We start from the raw sequence: 20,707 nt of genomic DNA, 5'->3' as shown, positions 1-20,707 counted from the left end.
CACCACTGATTGTTTCCCTCCCTCACGCCGCCGCCTGTATTCCAGCAAACCAGATCACTCCCATCCCTCCGTAAACAGGAACTGTACAGTAAACAAAAAATCAGAAGATGCTGCCAGCGCAATCAGAGCATATTTCTTTTCAACTCCCCTCGCTGCCGGAGCTCGGTGCTCCTCATCCTCTCAGTGCACTGCAGCTCCTCCCTCCACCTCTCTCATCAGCTGCCCCTCCCTCTGCCTCCCTCCGTCGCTGCTAGGTGCAGCATGCATGTGAGCCTGTGTGAGCCAGCAGAGCCGCCTGTGTGTTTACATGTCAGCCTATCAGTGCAGCCGGATTTAGCGCATCTGGAGAGGACAGAGGCATTTGTCAAATGCCCCTAAGACGAGGGATTCTCGTCGCTGCATTCATCCCTCTCTCCCTTCTGAATCTACCCCTTCTGGAATCCTGCATCCCTGTCTCCATGCTTTCGGAGGCATTTTGAATTTCCTTGGCAACATGGAGCTGCCTGAATTAGAATTCTCCGCATGACAGTCCTGGTGAGTACTCAGTCTCTGTGGTGGGCTTTGAGAAGTGAGGCACTGGATCAGATTTATTATGGTGCAGTGGTGGGGCCAGGGGATCGTAAGGGAGCAAATTAATGTCAAGAATAAAATTGTGTCACAAAAGCAAATGGGAAGAAGGGAGAAGAAGAATTATTTACTGGAGAGGGACCCAGACCTTATTTGTGCTTTGTCATCCAGATGGGTTTCATTCTGCTGTGTGCTATGAAATCTGGGTTTGTGCTGATGGGACACACACACACATTGTGTGTATGTGTGTGTTTGTGTGACATTTGAATGTGCATTATGTTGCATAGATATTTTTCATGATGCAAATGAATGCAGGCATACAGTGTAAATGTGATATGGTTTGTGTGTGTGTATTGAAGCATGCACACACAAATATGTCCTGTACCTTTTGATATCACAGCTGAAGGTGTGAGGCTGAGCAGGAGAGAGTCGGTTTTGTGTTTCTCCCCGAGTGTTGTTGCTGCTTTCTAATCTGCCCTCATTAACATTCATGTTCTTTCAAAGACCAGTAAACTTCTCCAAATTCACACTCATTCATTCCCAGCAGTCTTGTGCCATTGGGGATATATACGGTGGGGATGTGGCAGCCGATGCAGGTCTCAGATTGGCCACAGGTTAGGTAGATGGTGATGGGGAGGATGGGGGACTTTGTATAATCATTTACGGAGGCAACATAAGCTCTCATACTTTAATTTCCATTGCCTGATGTATTTGCATCTTCCTAATCATGGCTGCAGCGCTCCGACAGGCAGACGATGAGGGGACTCTTCCTCTTGGTTTTTTTAACAGCGCAGTAACAACCTCTGCCAGCCACGACCCCCCAGCAGTCTCTAAGTGAAGGGTCTGCTCTTCACATCAAGGCTTTATGAGCTATACACAGCTTTTAATTGGGCCCCTGTTCTCAGGTTATGATGGCTGATTGGAATCTTTTTTTTTTATTTGGACTGTAGTTATTGATGCGTGTCGCTGTGTGCGCACGTCTGCGCCTCCAAAGCATTCAGACACAATTTCAATCGACTGAAATGAGCTTGTTCCAGAACTGGAATATATGATTACATCTAGTGAACAACTAATTAAGACTGTTATTGTTATAGGGCAAACTGTTTTCAACAATCTACATATTGTCAGAATGAGTTTCCTCCGTTTGTTCAGTTGCATATTTGCAGCATTTATGCACAAATTACAGCTGAATATGAAGACCTGGGAAATGTATAATTCACCCATTGCAGTTTAATTAACTTAACATTGATTTGATAGCATATGATGTAAACCTATGTCTGCGTAATAACCTGCATAATGTATTTTCTTTTTGAGGCGAATAGGGCAGAACTAGGTTAAAGAAATTGCACTTAGCTAATGAGGGTTTAAATGAACAAGCAGCACAGATATATTATAACCATGTAAAAGGTGGGATATCTACACACTCAACAGATCTAGAGCAACATTAGCTTCCAATTGGAATCATACTGTTCTCCATGATGAATAGGAATCTGATATCCCCCCCTTTTAGCTCCACTTTGGTCTCCCCCACCTTCTGAACACCAGGCTGTTAAGCTGATGAAAGCTACGTTGTGTTCATCCACTTTATTTAAAGTCTGCCAAAAGAATCAAGTGGGTTAGGGTGAGTGGTGATGCTGAACCAGACCAGAAAAACCAATGTAATTAAACTGCATAAAGGGAAACTGTACTTTCATGTGATCAGTCTATGTGTCACCCTTTGCCCCTAAAATTTGCTTTTTGATCAATATCATCTGATCATGGTACCTTTAATGTGTTTTATACCATTCGCTATTTTCAGCATTTATTATTATCCATGATCCATGAGATGAGTGAGAACATGTTTAGCTAAAGCTTATTTCACATATGCACAGAGACCCCAAACTATTCTAGACATTAGCCAGATGAGATGCCTGTGCGAATGTGAATATCTTAAAACATCTGAACGAGGCATTAAGCAGATTCCACCCTCCCAGCTTCCTTGAAGAACAGCTCTGTAATGTCTTATTGAACCGACGTGTGAATCTGGAGAATCTGAATCCGTCTGGAGAGTTCGCATCGAGCCAGTGGACGTGTTAATGACGAATCACTGCTGCCTCCTGCACGCTCTACCCAGGCACCTCCACATCGCTGAGACCAAATGGAATATCTCCAGTAGGTGTGAACAATCTCAGGTTGTGTGCCGTGTGTTTGTGTGTATGTGTGTGTGTCTGTGTGTGTGTGTGAGAGGGCAACTCAGGACAGTGCTTGTTCATATGTGTTAAGGGATTAGAGGAGCTGGTTTCACATGACGGCTGCATACGAGACTGAAGTTTGTCCGGTGGGTACAAGGATCTGAGAGCATCTCAAAGTATCTTTGCCAAACACCCAACAGAATGAGATGAGCAGAATAATAATAATAAATGTTATTTAAATGATAATGATATGTTAATCGTCAATCTATATAAAAGCACTTGTTCTATGCGATTAGTGCCAGTACAATTATAAAGGCCAACCACACACAAGCAAACAAAGGCCTGAGCCTTCAGTCTGTAACAAACACAACAGCACAACACACCCAAAGCAGGAGTGATGTGTTGTTTTCCCAGAGCTTTTTGTCCCATGCTGTCTTGTGCTTAATATTCTGCGATGCAGTGGTCCATACAAAATACTGAACAATAGCCAATTTTCTCACAGTGGGATGAAATGGGGACCATCAAAGCCGAGGTGGTGCTTTTATAGGATGGATTCAAGTTTTCCTTTTCCTTACAGCTCAGGGAGAATAAAAGTGAAATGTTGTAGAGGAAGTAACAATCAGCATTACGCGTAGCTAAATTCAAGGAAGACACTATTGTGGTAAAACGAAGGTCATGTGTTGCTTTTGTGTTGTGAGCAGAGATAGTCTGTTTCAGAGTTCACCCTCTATGCTCAACTTAAGCGACTGTGATACCAAATAAATAATTCCACCTGCATCACAAACCCATGTAGGGTCTGTTATGATTTATTTTTCTCATGTTTTAGTTTGGGTGCCGACCTTAGCCCGTTATATTTACAGCTCTGAATCAGGGCAGCCCAGCACATAACAGCATTTTGTGATGGCCCAGAAAGGAGCGCTGCATTTGCCGGCCAGAAAACATCTAGGGTGTTACTATTAAAGCCTTTTTTCTGAAACAAGATCCATCTGGAATCAAGTCACTGCCACATAATGGATAACATCAGCCACCTTGAAAAGGAAATGGGGAAAGAGAGAGTGTGGTGAAGACTGCCGGGGCCACGTGTTTACACAGTGTCTGCTGGATGGCGAGCGGACAGGCGGAGGCAGATCTGTCACAGGATACTGAAATTTGCGCTCTACAAATGTATTTAGAAGGTCACGGCCATCCTGCTCTGTTGCAGCCTCCCTCATTTAAATTTAATGATAACAGCTTCATGCAAAATATGAGACCGTCAGGGGCTATAGTGGGATGGAGGACAGAGGTCGCCTCGTGTTCATGCTCACTGGCCTAAAGCTCGAGGATATCATACTGTAGCTGTACCTACAATAATATTCACCAGACGTGATTAGAGAGGAGTGTGTCCTTTCTTTTTATGCCTTCGATTTGCTTGGCTGGTTTTATTATCAGAGCCAACAACAGAGTTCTGGTCAGAGTGAATCATTGCTCTGTATTCTCATGATGGTTGATGTAGATGGTGATGATCCTGGTGGCAGCTGATCGTGTACAGTGATTACAACGAGACAATAACTCCTCAATTCATATCTCATCACTGCTCCCTTCATCTCTATCAGACATTTTCTACCTTAAACATACATTTTCTTTATATTTGACTCTCTCTAAGGTTTCTTTGTTTTTCCCCCAGTTAATAGATAAATTGGTAGTAGTATTTCCTTAATCTGTTTAAGGATGTCACACTTTGTTAAGCCCTATGAGACAAATTGTGATTTGTGAATATGGGCCGGGGTAGTAAGCAATTAAGCCTATGGGAGCAGAATCTGATTTATTGGCCAAGTATGTTCACAGAAACCCAAGAAATTTGGTTCCAGCCGATACTCTCCAGCAATACACGAAATATAAAAGACAATTTGCATATTAATTTACAGACAACACACAATACTCAAGTGAGATCACACACAAAATATACAAAATCGTGCAGGCATGTGTGTGTCAGAGCAAATAATAAGCATCATGTGGCGATAGGCTATAATAACTAACTCAAGTAACTAGATGTAGATGTAGTAGATGGTTCCTATGTTGGTGATGACACCAGTAAAGATGTTCTTGACAGTATTGGTAAACAGGGTTCTGTGGCGCCTGCAGCAGGGCGTTCACTTCACACACATTGTGTCCGTGGTGTGAAGAAGCTCTACGGTTTCTTTCTGCCCATTTCCTGCTTTTCTAAAAGAGTCCAAGTCCTGGAGGGTGAGCAGAGGAGCACCAATGACTTTTTTTTTTTTCTGCTGTCCTTACAGCTCGTGCTGTCGGTTATCCTTTTCGGTGGCTGCTGCGAACCGTGATTGATGTGCACAGGGTAGATTCGATGACTGCATTGTGGAACTGGCTCTACAGCTCCTGTGGCAGACCACAATTCCTCAGTTGCCATGGAAAATACATCCTCTGCTCAGCCTTTTTTAAAGAAGGTGTTGCTGTTGGTGTTCAGCTTCAGGTCTGAAGAAACGGTCGTTTCCAGAACCGTGCAGATCTCCACGGTTTACTCTGGGCTGTTGGAAATTATGATGTAGAATAATGCTGAGGGGCGTCTCCTAAACCATTAAGTCTTTAGGTGCCCCCTGATAACAAAAAAAAACATTTTCAAACCTGAGCAATGTTGAAAAACAACCTGCTCAAACCCGAGGGCTCTCTCTGAAAATCTTTATTTCTCAGCCTCAGAAACATTAAAGAAAACAACTGAAAGAAAAATCTGAAAGCTTAAACCTTTGGCTTTTATTGTCAATCATTGCCTTTGCCTTGGAAGCTGGATACGACTGCACAACAAGCACCTTTTGCAGTTCAGTTAAATTGTTCGCTGTTTATTCGTGGTATAAAAATGTTAATGAGCATGACGTACAATAAAGGCCGAAGGCTAAAGCCCTTAAATGGTTTCACTTCATGTCTCGGAGGCTGAGAAATAAAAGTTTGAATGATCCCCCAACAGAAGTGGAGCAGGTCAATCTTTACCTGCAGGCTTCACAGTGATTCTGACTCTTACTCACTGGTGTCTCTCACCCGGAGCCTTGGCTGGCAGGTCAGCAGACACATCAGAGTCTCTGTCCGAGTCGTCTGACTCAGTCAACGTCTGTTCTCTGCTTCAGATATCACTCAGGTCGTCAGCCATTGTCTGAACCGCCGCTGTAAAACTTCCTCACAGACGTTTAACGGTTCTGACTTCCCCTCGCCTCACCTGCTCTCACCCCACCTCACTTGAGGCCTGTCTGTCAGGAAGCTGGTGGTTCACTCACAGACAGTGGGGGATACAGTGAGCTGGTGAGAGTTCGGGGGGGAAAGGATTTCGGTGTTAAATGTCGAGCTGAAGCCCATAAACTGGATCCCTGCATTTCCCCCTGGGCACTCAAGGTGTTCTAGGGTGCAGTGCAGGTGTCCTGTGACATGCATCAGTCGTGCAATGGACAGTTTGACCTCTGATGACAGAGCAGCAGTAGCTATCCAGTCCAGTGATGAGGGGGTTTCTTGTGGGCTGGGATGAGTTTGAAGCAGGAAGGAACTTCACACAGCTCCAGGGATCTGTTGGACGTCTGCATTGGAGCCAATTGAGTCCACACTGGCTTTAAGACAAGAGAGGAAAACACTGCCTGGGATCATAACTGTGCTGGTTTCCTGTCTCTCACAGATCCAGCTCCTCCCCGTCACATGTCTTAATTGCGGCCTGAATAATGCTGGTTGCCAGAGGTGAGACTGTGGCTGCTGTCGCTGGGCTGCAGTGGGTAAGGGGAGTGAATTTGTTCTCCTCACGTTTGCAGTAGAAAACATGAAGGTTGTCAGCGAGAGCTTTGTTCGCCACAGAATGAGTGACATTGTTGTTCAGCCTTAGCACCAGCATTTAGGGCTCCTTCACGTCTCTGTAAGGGAAAGCTGGCATGACAGAACAGGCTGATGCTGTTGTGTTACACGTCACGCCTCTGATTCCACAATGCAAGGCGAGCTATCTAAAAATCGCACACAGTGGGACAGCAATGTGCTGCCTCGCTTGGTTCACAGTAATCAAGCAAAGGCGTCACAACTATGGGGTTTCTTAAGGGCAGTACAGCAGCATGCCTGTCTAACAGTGGCAACTGATGCAGGGCCTTGGCTGAAAACCTGTTTAGCTCATTTGAGACACTGATCGTCTCTGTCAGTGAGTTTCTGGCCTTGTGCACGGCTCAATCCCGATGTCTGCAGTCATCCCTCCTGGCCCGACCAAGTTGACTTAGTCTGGCAGTGAACCCCGGCTTAGATGCCTTGTGTCAGCCAGTTCATGGAGGTTGCCAGTTGCAGCTTCAAAAACATTTTGATTGGTGCAGTCAGAAAACAAAATGCAGTCCCTGCTGCGCCTTATTGGTCCTCTTTCCTCCTCTATCTTGACCACAGGCTTTGCATATTTCAATTTCTGCTCATAAGGTGGAATGAAATGAACCGAGCAGTGATCCAAGTGCCCGAAGCCGCCCGGGTAAACAGAGAGATATGCTCCTTCAAGAATGTGCAGCGGTGGCCCAGTGTGTTATCATCCCTGGTGGAGCTATTTGTTGTCCTTATTGTTTAATTTTGTTTTCTTTATGTTCCAAAGAATTATATGAAGCGAGTCTGAAAGTTATTTGTATATACATATATACAGTATAGTGTGAAGATAGAAAAATGTCTATTGTTTCATTGTCTATTGTTGCTTGTTTATTCTGTTGTACCAAAAACTGATGGCATAATTTAACAGTTTTGCCTTTGTCCTCACAACATGGATACAGGCAGGAAATGTACATGCAGGCTACACAAATAGACATGAAGAAGAGTGAAGGTGACACACGAGGGGGGAATTCAGAAAAAGGACTTCAGTCGAGACAAAACAGCCTCGTGCCTGAAACAGGGAGCTTCTCTCGCATGTGGTAAGGGGTTCGACAAGTCTGTAGCTCAGCAGTACAGACCGATCCCCACAGCAGATTCTGAACACTGGCAACCTCTTTCACCATTTATTCAAGATTCGTATAAAACAGTGCGAAGAGTCTTCGAGGGAGAGCCACGAAAGCAGAGTGCTGACATCAAACTCACACACTGAAGGATGCGTTTGCCTTGCCACCCGCCATATGGCACAGAATAATGAAGATGGAGCGAGATAATAACTTAATATCTGTCTTTGCAGATGATGTGAAATGAAATCCATTGGGATATGACATTTTGATCATATTGCTCTGCTCTATTCTGGCCTGAGGGGGAATGTAAACACCAACCAGGAGGGAGGATTTGAAAAAAACAACAAAGAAGAACACCTTCAATGACTAAAATGGCTTCCAGTTTATGAACAAGGACTCTGAGTTTGGGCGTCAGCAAGACACTATACATTCATGTACTGCAGCCGGTGGAGTGATTTGGTGTGAAGCTCTCAAAATCTCCCATTGTGCTTTCTTTGGAGGCGGTAAGAGGCTTGTCGGAGGTAGAATTGACTTCAGCATGGCATTTAGCTCTTTCTATTCATTTGCCGTCCAAAACATCTTAAATTCCCCGATGGTGAGTAGGGGGGGATAAAGGTTTGTGTAATTTCCAGCTTATCCTACTTGACTTTCAAGAGGAAAGGGTGTTAATGAAGCAGAGGAGCCTCTTCACGTGGCTTTATTGTGAGACCTTGTCAATGAACCAAGAAACAGATCTACATGGAAAAACCTGTGTAACGGGCTTAGTGCAGTGCAGGTTCATCTCAGGACCTGTTTTCTGAGGATTCCCACGTGCACCAGGATCGGGTAGTTGCTTCAGATCTGACTGGATGTTATTAGTTGTCCCACAGGATGGGAAGAAAATGCCAGTCATGTTTTTAATTACATCCCAGTGTAATTCAAAATACTGGGAATGGATACTTAGGAACTATAGTTAAAAGAAAAATGGATCACTTATCTGCAAAGACATATTTAAAGAAATGCCTTCGCATGGCAAATCAAACGTGCATTAAGCAACATTTTCCACATTAGCATTGAATCAAATGACTCTCAGAAGGGCTGTTAGCACTAAGCATTTCAGAAGCTGCCTGGTCCGGTCTGCAGCTCTGTGCAGCTTCTTCCAATTAATTGTTTTGGTTCGGCCAGCTTGTCCGGTTGAGTCCCTCTGGCTCCCCCCCCCCCCCCCCCCCCCCATATAAATCTGTGGGCAGCTGCTCCCAGCTCAGAAGCTCCCACACACTGATTGTACTCTACCTGCCCAGTGTGAAATGGCAGAGTAGCCGGTCTCTTGTGTGGAGTCTCGAGTGCCTGGTAAAGACAGTCATACATCGAGGAGACCCAGACAATAAAAGACCGAACCAGTAACCAGTGCTTCAAAGAAAGTGGTTTCAGGACTATTTCTCACTCGGCCAGGCGAAGAGCCCGAAAACAATTTAAGTGGATAATAAATGAGTTGAAAGAATTCTGTAGTACTTAAAAAGGCAATTGCAATATGGCCTTGTTTTCAACTATACACTTTCTTAAATTGCTGAATGCATTACGACTATTTAGAGTTGTGTAACGATTCTACAATGCTGCAGCTGATTCATAAGTCGAAACGAATATCCTTGGAAAATAAAAGCTCACAACTCATCGGAAATTTGCAAAGTGGGAAGTTAGAAAATACCAAATGGTCAAGGTTTTTGATTCTAGTCGTTTTTGTTCCTTTTTCTGCTTGAAAGTTGGTGTCATGAAAAAACCTGATCAGGAACATAAAGCCCGTCTTTATTAAACTCGCTCAGGGGGACATCACCAAATCCAATCCAAACAATCAATATCATCTTAAAATATAAATATTACTCCTCATAATAAACAAACATTATACATTTAAGCCGATCGAACTACAGAAATCACGTGACAGTTACACCTTGTAACCAGTTATCGATGGACAGTGCTTATTCACACACTGGATTATTAATAAGACAACCTACAATTTGAAAGGAACAGTAACAAACACGTCTTCATTATCATAAATTCAAAACATAGCACAGTGGAAGATTGAGAAATCCAGAGAGCTCAGAGTTCTGTGCGTAGTGAAAAGCTTTTATTCCAGCATGGCTGACGCCCACGTGTTTCAGCAGGGGTCTTCTCTAGGGCGTGACATGTAGGTGTCAGCCGAGAACTCGCTGTGCTTTGGATTCCTCTTTTGTTTCTGCACAAGTCTCCAACCCTCGACTTCAACCACAAACTTTACTTATAAGAGTGCATCTTTCTTTTTTTGCAGTTTTGATGTTGTTATTGTTATAAAGCACGGCAGTTCTTCATTTCTGAGATGCAAACGTATAATCTTGTGGGACAGGGTCTTTGTGTACACACATGGCTGAGGCTCCGGGCCATATTTGTGCCGTCTGTGGCAAAACTTCATGTGTTTGTGGTGTTATGGTCATTTTGATCTGTGAGAACTCGCACACATACACAGACACACATCCCTCTATAGTTGTGAGGATATCGTCACAACTGAATGCCAAACCCTAATCTTAAACTAATTCTAACACTAAAACCCATTCTTAACCCTTAAACAGCACATTGAAAAAGCGAGGACTGGTCAATATGTCCTCACTCTGTAGGCTGTATGCTTCAAATGGTCCTCACACAGATACAAGTACAGGAACACACACTATCTATCTCTCTCTCTCTCTCTCTCTCTCTCTCTCTCAAGGGTTTAGACAAGTCGTCAAAAATATAACAAATACATTGCAAGATGTGTGACAGCATTATCTGAAGTCAGAGCAGCATGAGGAATTGGAGAAGAATTGTGGGACATGTTTTAATTTTGTTGTGGCACATTGACCCAAATGTAGTCGAGTTGTGTCTGTGAGTGTGTCGGTCTGTGGCGGAGACATTAGCTGTGCTGTGAAGTCGGTCTTGTGTTGCCGTCTCTTGTTGTTTGGCTGATGTGCATCACATTTATGTTTATCTTGTTCTGTAAATTGTGTTTTTTTTTCCGTGACTGCCACTGTGGTGCTCTGTCTCTCGCTTACAGTACGCTTGTTCTCGCAGTGATCCACATCACTTAGCTTATCTTGTGTTACTCCAGGGAATAATAATGGTGTTTTCAAGGCAGACAAATTTCTTCTGGGAAAGAGGTCTCTTCATATAATTTCAAGGGTGTAAGGATACAGGGTGGCAGATGCTGGAGATTGTACAGCCCCCAGAGACAAATTTGCAATATGTGATATGTACAGAAAACTGGCATGGAGAGATAAAAATACAGGAAACAGTGATGCCAGGGGACTAAGTCATCTCTAGAAATGTGGCTGCAAATGGAGAACTGATGTTCTTCAGACGATTCACACAGAAAAAAGGGTCCATTGAATTGTTTTAGGTGCACAGGTGGAAGTGGAGGATCAAAGATGATTAGGTTACTCTTGTCCAGCGGGAGGATGAGAGGGGCCCTTTTGAAACAGAGCATTTCCATTTCATAGAGGACGAAGATGTGAGGAAAACACAACTCCTACTGACTCGCTACTGACCGTCACTCCTGGCGTGACTTTGAACACAGTGCAGCTCATGTGGAGGTGCTTACATAGTCTGCATGGAAAGGGGGGGGGGGGGTCATGCCCCACAGGAGTACAACATGAAGAATTCATTTTAAAAAGGTGAGAAGTAAAACTGGGGTTTTCAGTGCTCAGTGTTTAAAGTTCACATCAAAGAGTCGCTGCACGTTTCACCGAGTTAAATCTAAGAACTTTTAAGACCATAATGAAATGAATTTAAGACCCGTGTCAAGTGCAGGAGAAGTGAGGGAATCTTGAACTTCCACAATAAGTGACACTTCCCATTACTTGAAGATAATGTTAAGTAGCCTGGTAGAGAATAGCACTCGAAACATCCAAAAAATCCAACCTGGTCTATTAGAGTGCAGTTTGTGCTGCTATTTTATGTTTGAATTTTTTAAGGATTTTATATGTGTAATCCAGGTTGAGTCTGACCTGAACCTGACATTGGATCAGCTCTTAATTTAATTAAGTGCAACAGACGTAGCGATAAATTAAGGAAGTCGTACAAAACATATTTGAAACTATTTAACCTAAAAATGAAGATTACTTTATCGTTTGAGGAAAAAAAAAACACGTAGTGTGTTGATTTATTTGAAAATATGCATAGAAATCTTTTCATGCGATGACACCGAAAGTTAAAGTTCTTGCTCTTTAAGTAAGTATTACATTGGAACATCATAAAAGCCAATGAGCTGGTGACCAGCCTCCACCACCAGCAGCTCTTACATATCTGACACATGGACGGAGGCTGTCTCCGTCAGGGCAGTAAAAAGGTACTTAGAGACAGACACAGTCAAATGGGAACCAATAACTGAAACGGTTATTTCCAGTTGCATTAACCACAGTTTGTTGTTGATATTCAGGTGGATGAAAGGTTAGTACTCGTTGTATATGTACACGTTCTGCGCTACATGTTACATGGAATTTAAAAAAACAGTCATCTACCGAATTCTGTCAAATGGAAGATTATCCAGCATGTACGGCCATGCTTCATTATCTGTTGAAGGACACTTAGGTTTCACTTTTTTCATTTCCATAAACTTACTGACCACTGCTCAACTCAAGGTTCTCAAAAGTCATCACATAACATTTGGTTATCGAGTTTTGATATTTTTTATGGCCAAGCAGCTGGTTCCATCCATCCATTATCTACACTGTTTACCCTTGAGGGGTCTGACGTTGGACGAGAGGTGGGACACACCCAGAGGTCGGACACACCCAGATATATGTAAGATACCAGAGGTGGTCACCAGCATCTCAAAGGATCCTAATCTCAATGTGCATGTTTTTTGGACTGTGGGAAGAAGCCGGAGTAGCCGGAGAAAACCCACCGAGACAAGAGGAGAACGTGCAAACTCCACACAGCTAAAAAAACACTCCAGAGGGCAAATCTCAATGAGGAAACACTGATGTAATTATGTTGGACTCTAATTGTCCGGCTCAATAACACTTGTCATTTTGGATTATGAGCCATGAGGTGTTTTGAGTAGGTTTGGAGTCATTCAGTTGCCACTTATAAAAAGGATAAGCATCCCTGCATGGCCCTTTTGTTTCCAAGTAGACTGTCACAAAGCTATAGCAGGAGAATTCATTGCAATAACAATTCTTACCCTCAAAAGAAAAGAAGAAAAGCCTTCTATTGATATGTTTGTCCTCTAAAATAATCATCTTAATTATCTAGCGTCCTCAGGCCTCCTCTTGACGCTTATCTCCTCCCAGAAACACGTATGAATGCGGGCATCTTCCGGCTCCAGTAACTTCTCCAGGCAAAACCGTATGCCTCTCTGGCTGAGAGCCCTGATAACCGGAGGATACCGCTGTCAGGAAAAATAAAGATGGAGAGCTGGCTGATCCCATGCAGGTGTGTTTCTGCATCGCAGCGGGAGTCGCTGATATGCCCTGAACCATTTTGTCCTTCTCCCAGTATTTGATCCTGGCATGGTGGATGATCACATCATGCAGTTTCCTTCTTACGTGTGCAGGGGTTGTTACCTTTATCTTAAGCTTTCATGGAGGATTTGTTTTCATTGGATTTCTCATATCTCACTGCTTTCTCTCCTCTGGATGATGTAGATGAGCTGGCACCCTTTGCTGTAATACATATATCTGGGTTCAAAAAGTATTTATTCCAATGTAATTATATTGCTGTCGACTTATTCTATCCTTAACGTTAGTATGCAAAGCCGCTGCATGTCTAGATCTGTAGAGGCTGATATATCTATGTAGGATGTAGCATTTTCATGTTGGTAATTGAATTGCTCTCTGAAATTGTTTTGCAGTTTTAAATATCCAGGTGTAGTCCCGTCTCCTTCAGGAGCCTCTGGATAATTTCAAAGACGTCTTCTCGCTGTGATCTCACACAAACGTTGTCACTTCAGTCGCTGAACACAAGCTCTTCCTGTTTGTTTGCTTTTTTTTTTTTACTTTTAAATGTTTGCTTTGAATTTGTCGGTTGAACACAAACATACCAGCGGAAGCAATCATCCTCTCTTAAATCGTATACATATTAACTTTGTCACTCTGTGGCTTCCTCTTTGTTTCATCCTCACGTCGCAGGATGATTAAAAGCTCTTTGGGATTCGTTTGCCACTGAACAACAAGATGCTTATGAGAGGGGTGGTACTAATGAGCCTGCTACAGACATTAAAGCATCACTGACTCAAACATGTGGGGTGCACAGGAGGAGTTGTGGATTGTGCATGCCTGACTTGCTTTAAGGAGATATGTGTTAAATGATGTTTTTGTTGTCAATGTACGATTGCATTAAAAAGCCGAATGTGAGATTACACAACTCATTACGATGCCCCACATTTGCAAAACTGCTTTTTCTACTTTTCTAAAAAAAAAAAAATATTCAGCAACACTGAATGCTCGCAGGGTTTGAGGCCAAGGCAAAATAATACAAGAAAAAAAATACTTTAATTTTTTATCAGAAAAACTCACTGTCACAAAAGCTGGGGCCACATGATTGAAAACCCAAAAAGCAACAATTTGTGCAATAAAGGAAAGGAGAGAAAACATGGAGAAGTCTCCTGTGCCCAAACCTGCAGGTACATCGATCAAAAAGAAAAAGCTCAACTATTCAATATATCAGGGGCGGGGGGGGAATCTGAGCTCCAGAGCTGCACTGATGATTCATGACAGTGGTCTCAAGCTGGAACTTTCCAACAGGAGCACGACAGACAAACAGGGCTCACAGTTTATTGGGACCAAACCAACAATGTGCATTAGTGTGCGGGTGATGACAAATCTTTCTATTTCTAAATACAGATCGGTAACTTTCGAGTCAAAGTCATTTCTCATCGACCTGTTGTCATTTGCCGACTCCCCCGTCTGGAAATGATGCAGAAATCATTATTTCCATTTCACCTATTTTTGATGTAAATTCCCAACAGTCCTACAAACATTACCTCAACAAAAGGTACTTGACAATATCTAAAAATACAAACCAAAGGGCCTGAATGCACTGATGCACATTGCTCATTTGCTTGCAGACATTCAGTGACCCATTAACGATGCACACCTCCTTCTCAGTTTGCTCCGCACATCAAACCGCACAGCGCCACGAGAGAGGAGACGGCAACGAGAGACTAATGGTGAGCCAGGACATGTTCCTGAGACGAGACGGTGACAGGGTGAGAGGTCCCCGGAAATGTGAACAGTCATCGAGGGGGAAGAGGGGAAAGGGCTTGTCCACTTGTATTCTCCCTCTCCACAATGCTTTCATAAGAGAAATGGAAGGAATCAGGGTAGAGACAAAGAATAGATGCAGCGATATATCGAAAGCTGAAAGTGTAAGGGATTCTCTCCTCTTAAAAGACGAGGATTCTTCATAGCACGGCACTGAAATTGTAAAGACTAACATGTGGAGTTCTGTTCTATTTTAATTGAGAGGTTGTCTGGCAACTTTCTTTTTTCACATTTACGCTCAAGGTCGAAGTGAAGTGGTGAGATGATGAGTAGAACTGGGCTGCGAGGCCAGATTACACAGATAGCAGCCCCCTGCTCTTACTACAGCGAGTTTCATAAATCATGCATGGAACCCCGGTAAGAAACTCACCGCTGGATTTGCATTTCCTTGTTTCCCGATTAACAAGGACATCGCTGCACCTCAGCTTCATTCATAGTTCTGATTCTACTATATAAAACAGTACACTGTGTCAAACAGATAAACATGTCACCTGCTCCCAGTTTCTCTACAATAGCTCACTTCACCAGGGTTTAGCACCTGATCTCATACATATTACACACTGTGGGGATTTGGGGAATTATACGTTCTATATATATACCAGGTATTTTTCTTCAAATTCACATAATTGCACTTGAGTTTCTATTCTGACTTTGTGCTTTTTCCCTGATACACACTGTGGGCTGACACCCCACATGTCTGACAGAGGCAGCCAACAGGAATCAACAGCTCTGGAGGAAGTGAAAATGGAAGCCGCCTGGCTGTTACTCAGACGACAGCCCAAGCTGTCGCAGTCCCATGAATTTAATTCAATAACAGGGATTTGTCTGTAAATTTGAGGTGGACCAATAAAACGGAGAATGCTCCTGATCGTCCCCGTCAAGTTCATCAGTTTGTTAAACTGACATCAGAGCAGATGAGAAAGATTCTAAAAAGCATCACACGGATCATTTGAAGCGATTTTAAGAATATTAAACAATAATCGATTATTCAATGGCCAAAGGACAATGTTATTTTTGTACAGAGACTATATAACCCTCTCAAAAATAAATTTACTACAACTATAGACAGATTTATTAGTTGGTTAATGATTATGGCCGATATCAGCCAATATGTGCCGATAGGAAAAGTAGTTTGTGGCTTTTTATAGCTTATTATAAAGTATATGGTCAAACTATAAAAGAGTTATAGCAAATTGTTATAATATCATAGTTTCATTACGACAGCTTGGCAATCATTCTTAAATTCAATTTAGTTTCTTTTAATATAAATATGATTATTATATCAGACAATATATTGGTATCAGACGTTTTATCAAAAAATACGCATATAATAATGTTTAGTTCTTTTTTTAAACAGTTTAATGGATTTATATTCTTTTGTGTTCAGATAAAAAGGTCTAAGTAAGAACATTAATCATTAGCTTGAGTCTTAGGTGACATTATGACAACAGAGCAGTGGAGAAGCCTGTTTTCTTTGCATAAAGACAAATCACAGCATAATTTCTCGTACTTTTCATGAGGCTTCTTTAAGAGTGTGTCCCGCTGATAGAGCTGTGACTTAAATCACATGATTGATGTGAGAAGTCGAGCTTGAAGGTTTTAGCAAGTTACAGTGCCCCTGAGTCAAAATCAAATAGGGGGTTTAAACTTCCCCCTGTCTCCATTTATCACCACTTGGCAGCAATCTCTGTTTTACAGTACATCACTGCTGCAAGGTCAACAGCTCACCACGGCACGGGATGCGTTAGGATTGCAAATGTTTCAGGGAGGCATTTGAAGATCAACAAAGGCTTTTCTTTTTGGGGCTGCTTATTAAAAATGGGTTGTATGAGCCGAGACGATGTGTCACAGCTCCTGGCAGGAACTGTCTTCAGTCCAGTCAGAAGACAGACGCCCCCAGCAGGGTGCTTACATTCTGTGACAGAGCCCTTGTATTGATTGGCTGATTTCATTACTTGTGAGGGAAAGTCGACATAATGACATTTTATTCAGCAAGAGGGGAAAAGGTGGCTTATATCTTTTTTTAATGGTTTACCGATACAAGGGGAAATTGTTTTTTATCCACTGACTTTGAAGTCATTGGAGTTTTAATTCACCGTGACTGGTCATTGTGGAAGCTGTTTATTATAGTCCTATAATATTGTAAGGACCTTTCCGTGTAAAGTGGTTTGAGATACTATATGTCGTGATTTGGCACTTTACATGAAAGATATTTATTCAGATCAAACCCGAGGAAACAATAAGAATATAATGGTTCACCAATCTGCTTGGGTACATTATCACATATTTCCAGTTCATCCAAAGAAAGCTGTGATGATAATTCTATAAAAAAAGTTGAGCCACAATATATTCTTGTTATTGTGAAAATAAGGGCAGCTGTAATTACCCCTATCTGTTTCCATGAGTAAACCTTTTCTCTTTCATTTTGTGCGTTTTTCTTTATTGAGTTATTTATGCATTCATTAATAAGCTGAATTTGATAAAGGGCTCAATGTAATCCTGCTTCACTGCTGCTGTTTCTTCTCTCTTGGAAGAGAATGACAAAGGCATTTTCTTGTTTTTCTGTCTGCTGTCCTGTTGCGGTTGTTATTTTGTCAATTGTCAAAGCAATTTCTGGACCATCATTCCACTTTATCAACCCGTCTATTTGTCTGTGTCTCCACAGGTAAGCAGTAGGATGGTGTCGGGGGAGGCGGGAGGGCACAGCTACCTGATGGCCTGCTGGCAGCCAATCCTGATCCTGATGCTGGGCACCGTCCTCTCCGGCTCCACCACCGGTTGCCCCTCCCGATGTGACTGCAGCGGTCAGGAGCGCTCGGTCGTGTGCCATCGACGGAGACTGGCCACGCTACCTGAAGGCATCCCAACGGAAACCAAGCAGCTGGACCTCAGCAAGAACCGTCTGAAGACTCTGGGGCCGGAGGAGTTCATCAATTACCCTCAACTGGAAGAGCTGCAACTCAATGAAAACACCATCTCCTCCATCGAGCCGGGGGCATTCAGCAACCTCATGAACCTTCGAACTCTAGGTTTGCGCAACAACCAGCTCAAGCTCATTCAGCTGGGCGTGTTCACCGGCCTGACCAACCTCACCCAGCTGGATATCAGCGAGAACAAAATTGTTATTCTCCTCGACTATATGTTCCAGGAGCTGTACAACCTGAGGGCGCTGGAAGTCGGCGACAATGACCTTGTGTTCATCTCACCCCGATCGTTTCATGGCCTCAGCAACCTTGAAAAGCTCAACATTGAGGGATGCAACCTGGCTTCGGTGCCCACTGATGCCCTGAGCCATCTACATAACCTGGTGTCACTTCGATTGCGTTATCTGAACGTCACTGTCATAAGGGATTACTCCTTTAAGAGGCTGTATCGGCTCAGGGAGCTGGAGGTCTCGCATATGCCCGCCCTGGATAGCATGACCCCAAAATGCTTGTTTGGACTCAACCTCACATCCCTGTCAATCACAAGCTGCAACCTGACCGCCATCCCCTACCAGGCCATCAGTCACCTGAGATATCTACGGTTTCTGAATTTGTCTTTCAATCCCGTTCAAACTGTGGAAGGCAACCAACTTTTAAATCTACCGAAGCTGCAGGCGTTTCATTTGGCTGGTGGAAGATTAACTGCCATTGAGCCCTATTCTTTCCGAGGACTCAACCACCTCCGTGTTCTCAATGTGTCCAGCAATAGCTTGAGCACCCTGGAGGAGTCTGTCTTTCACTCGGTGGGGAACCTGGAGACCCTGGCTTTATATGACAACCCGTTGGCCTGTGACTGTCGCTTGCTCTGGGTCTTCCGCCGGAGGTGGAGGCTCAACTTTAACAGACAGCAGCCCACGTGTGCTTCACCTGAGGTGGTGCAAGGAAAAGAGTTCAAGGACTTTCCAGACATCCTCCCCTCCGACTATTTCATCTGCCAGAAATCGAAGATCATGGATTATAAAGTTCAAGAAAGCCACGTGGATGAGGGCACCACGGTTCATTTCTCTTGCCAAGCTGAGGGTGACCCGGTCCCCGTGATAATGTGGCTCTCCCCCAAGAAGGAATACATCACTACCAAAACCGCGGGGTCGAGACTTTCTGTGTCTAACGATGGCACGTTGGAGGTGCGTTACGCCCAAATCCAGGACAACGGCACCTACCTGTGCATTGCAAGCAACGCAGCGGGCAACGCCACCAAAGCTGCTCACCTTTTTGTGCACAGCTACTCCCCCAACTGGCCCCACCAGCCAAACAAGACATTTGCCTTTATTTCCAACCAGCCCAGCGACGAAGGAGCTAATGTGACCCGGGCCACGGTCCCCTTTCCATTCGACGTGAAGACGCTGATCATCGCCACCACCATGGGATTTATCTCTTTCCTCGGAGTGGTCCTCTTCTGCCTGGTGATACTGTTTCTCTGGAGCAGAGGGAAAGACAGCACCAAGTCGAGTATAGAGGTCGAGTATGTGCCGCGGAAAGAGGAAACGGAGGAGGCCAGTCCAACTGAGGAGCCCGTACAATTCAACATGAAGATCATGTGAACCTTTAACCGGAGGTCAGCTTACAGACTGCGGTCAGGATGCATCCTATCCTCACTTCGAATATGTACTCGGTTCGTGAGCGATAGAAATTGCACAGCAGCAAATGCATCTTGCCAATATACCATAGATTTTTTTTTTTTACTTCAGGGACTGACTCTTCAAAACAAAAGGTTGAATTGCAAATACTACCATTTCTGTAAATTTGTATTGGCAATACTCAGATCAGTATGTTAACATGCACCTCGACAATTCCATTACTGTGTGTAACCAAATCAAAAAAGGTAACAGTTTGAGTGAAGCACACGGATCGGAGGGGTTTCGTGATGCAGGGATTGTTCTCCAGGTTTCATCTCTCTATCAGCACAAAATAAGAGAATGACTCTGTTGTTTGGATTGTGTTGCATTTTGCTGTGGTTTGTTTTGATGGATGTACAAAGCACAAAAACGCACTGTAAGAACAAAAAAGAAAAATGTGTAAGTTGAAATCTTAAGTTGAATGTAGTTTCTCAGTTTTCTTTGGTCACATTACAAGTGAATAACAAGTATTATTATACAAATACAAAGAAGGGGAAGTGAGATTTGGAGAGATTAAAGATTGCACTTTAAAGAAAAGTCACAGTTACAACATAGTCCATATTTTTAGGGAGACAAATCTGTTTCAAGACTAAACAAATATTTTTTCAGAATAAGGTCCTGTGAAGAAAAAGTGATGTTTTTGTGGAGATGTAATGTTATGATAAAATATGTCTTAAGAAAAAGACAGTTTGACGTCATCACCCAACATCACACATTTTGTTTTCTCTGCCCATTTTCGTGCTGGTTTCTTCAAAACAAAACCATCAAGCATTTGCCTTTACCTTCATTTAATTGTCACCGACAAATTATTACAATATGGCTGTGTCTATCATTTGTGAAAATCTTGTAAGAGTCAAATTAAAAGTGTGCATGTTAACACACTGACCAAGATCAATATCCCAGTCCTGCAGTACGTGCTCCCTTCTGCCAACTAAAGGGACATTTGTCATTAAATGTATTGACTTGTTCAGCTATAGATATTTTTTCTGTACTTTATTCTTTCCTTGTATATTACGCTATGGCACAATAGTAATGCTTTTAATGGCTGTTGGGTTGTGAACATATAACAATCTGAAGAGCAGATTCAATTATTAGTTCTGATGTAAATAAACCAAAAGAGAGCACAACAGCTTTTTACAGTGTATAAAGAGGTACCTCAGAAAATCATCACATTAACAATTTATCATCGAGTGCAACAAAAGTTAA

The 20,707-nt window shown here is 43.1% G+C and overlaps 1 protein-coding gene across 1 annotated transcript; it reads left to right on the top strand.

The window, feature by feature from the left end:
• The first annotated feature begins 328 nt into the window (after nt 1-328).
• Nucleotides 329-19,583, top strand: lingo1b (leucine rich repeat and Ig domain containing 1b). The gene is made up of 2 exons (XM_062394618.1): nt 329-534; nt 17,567-19,583. Exons 1-2 carry the CDS (start codon nt 523-525, stop codon nt 19,424-19,426), a joined length of 1,872 nt encoding a protein of 623 aa, XP_062250602.1. The 5' UTR covers nt 329-522; the 3' UTR covers nt 19,427-19,583.
• Nucleotides 19,584-20,707: the final 1,124 nt, after the last annotated feature.

Source organism: Platichthys flesus, chromosome 1 (genome assembly GCF_949316205.1).
Source record: "Platichthys flesus chromosome 1, fPlaFle2.1, whole genome shotgun sequence".
In the NCBI taxonomy this organism is placed as follows: Eukaryota; Metazoa; Chordata; class Actinopteri; order Pleuronectiformes; family Pleuronectidae; genus Platichthys; species Platichthys flesus.
This window is presented reverse-complemented; position numbering and strand designations above follow the sequence as displayed.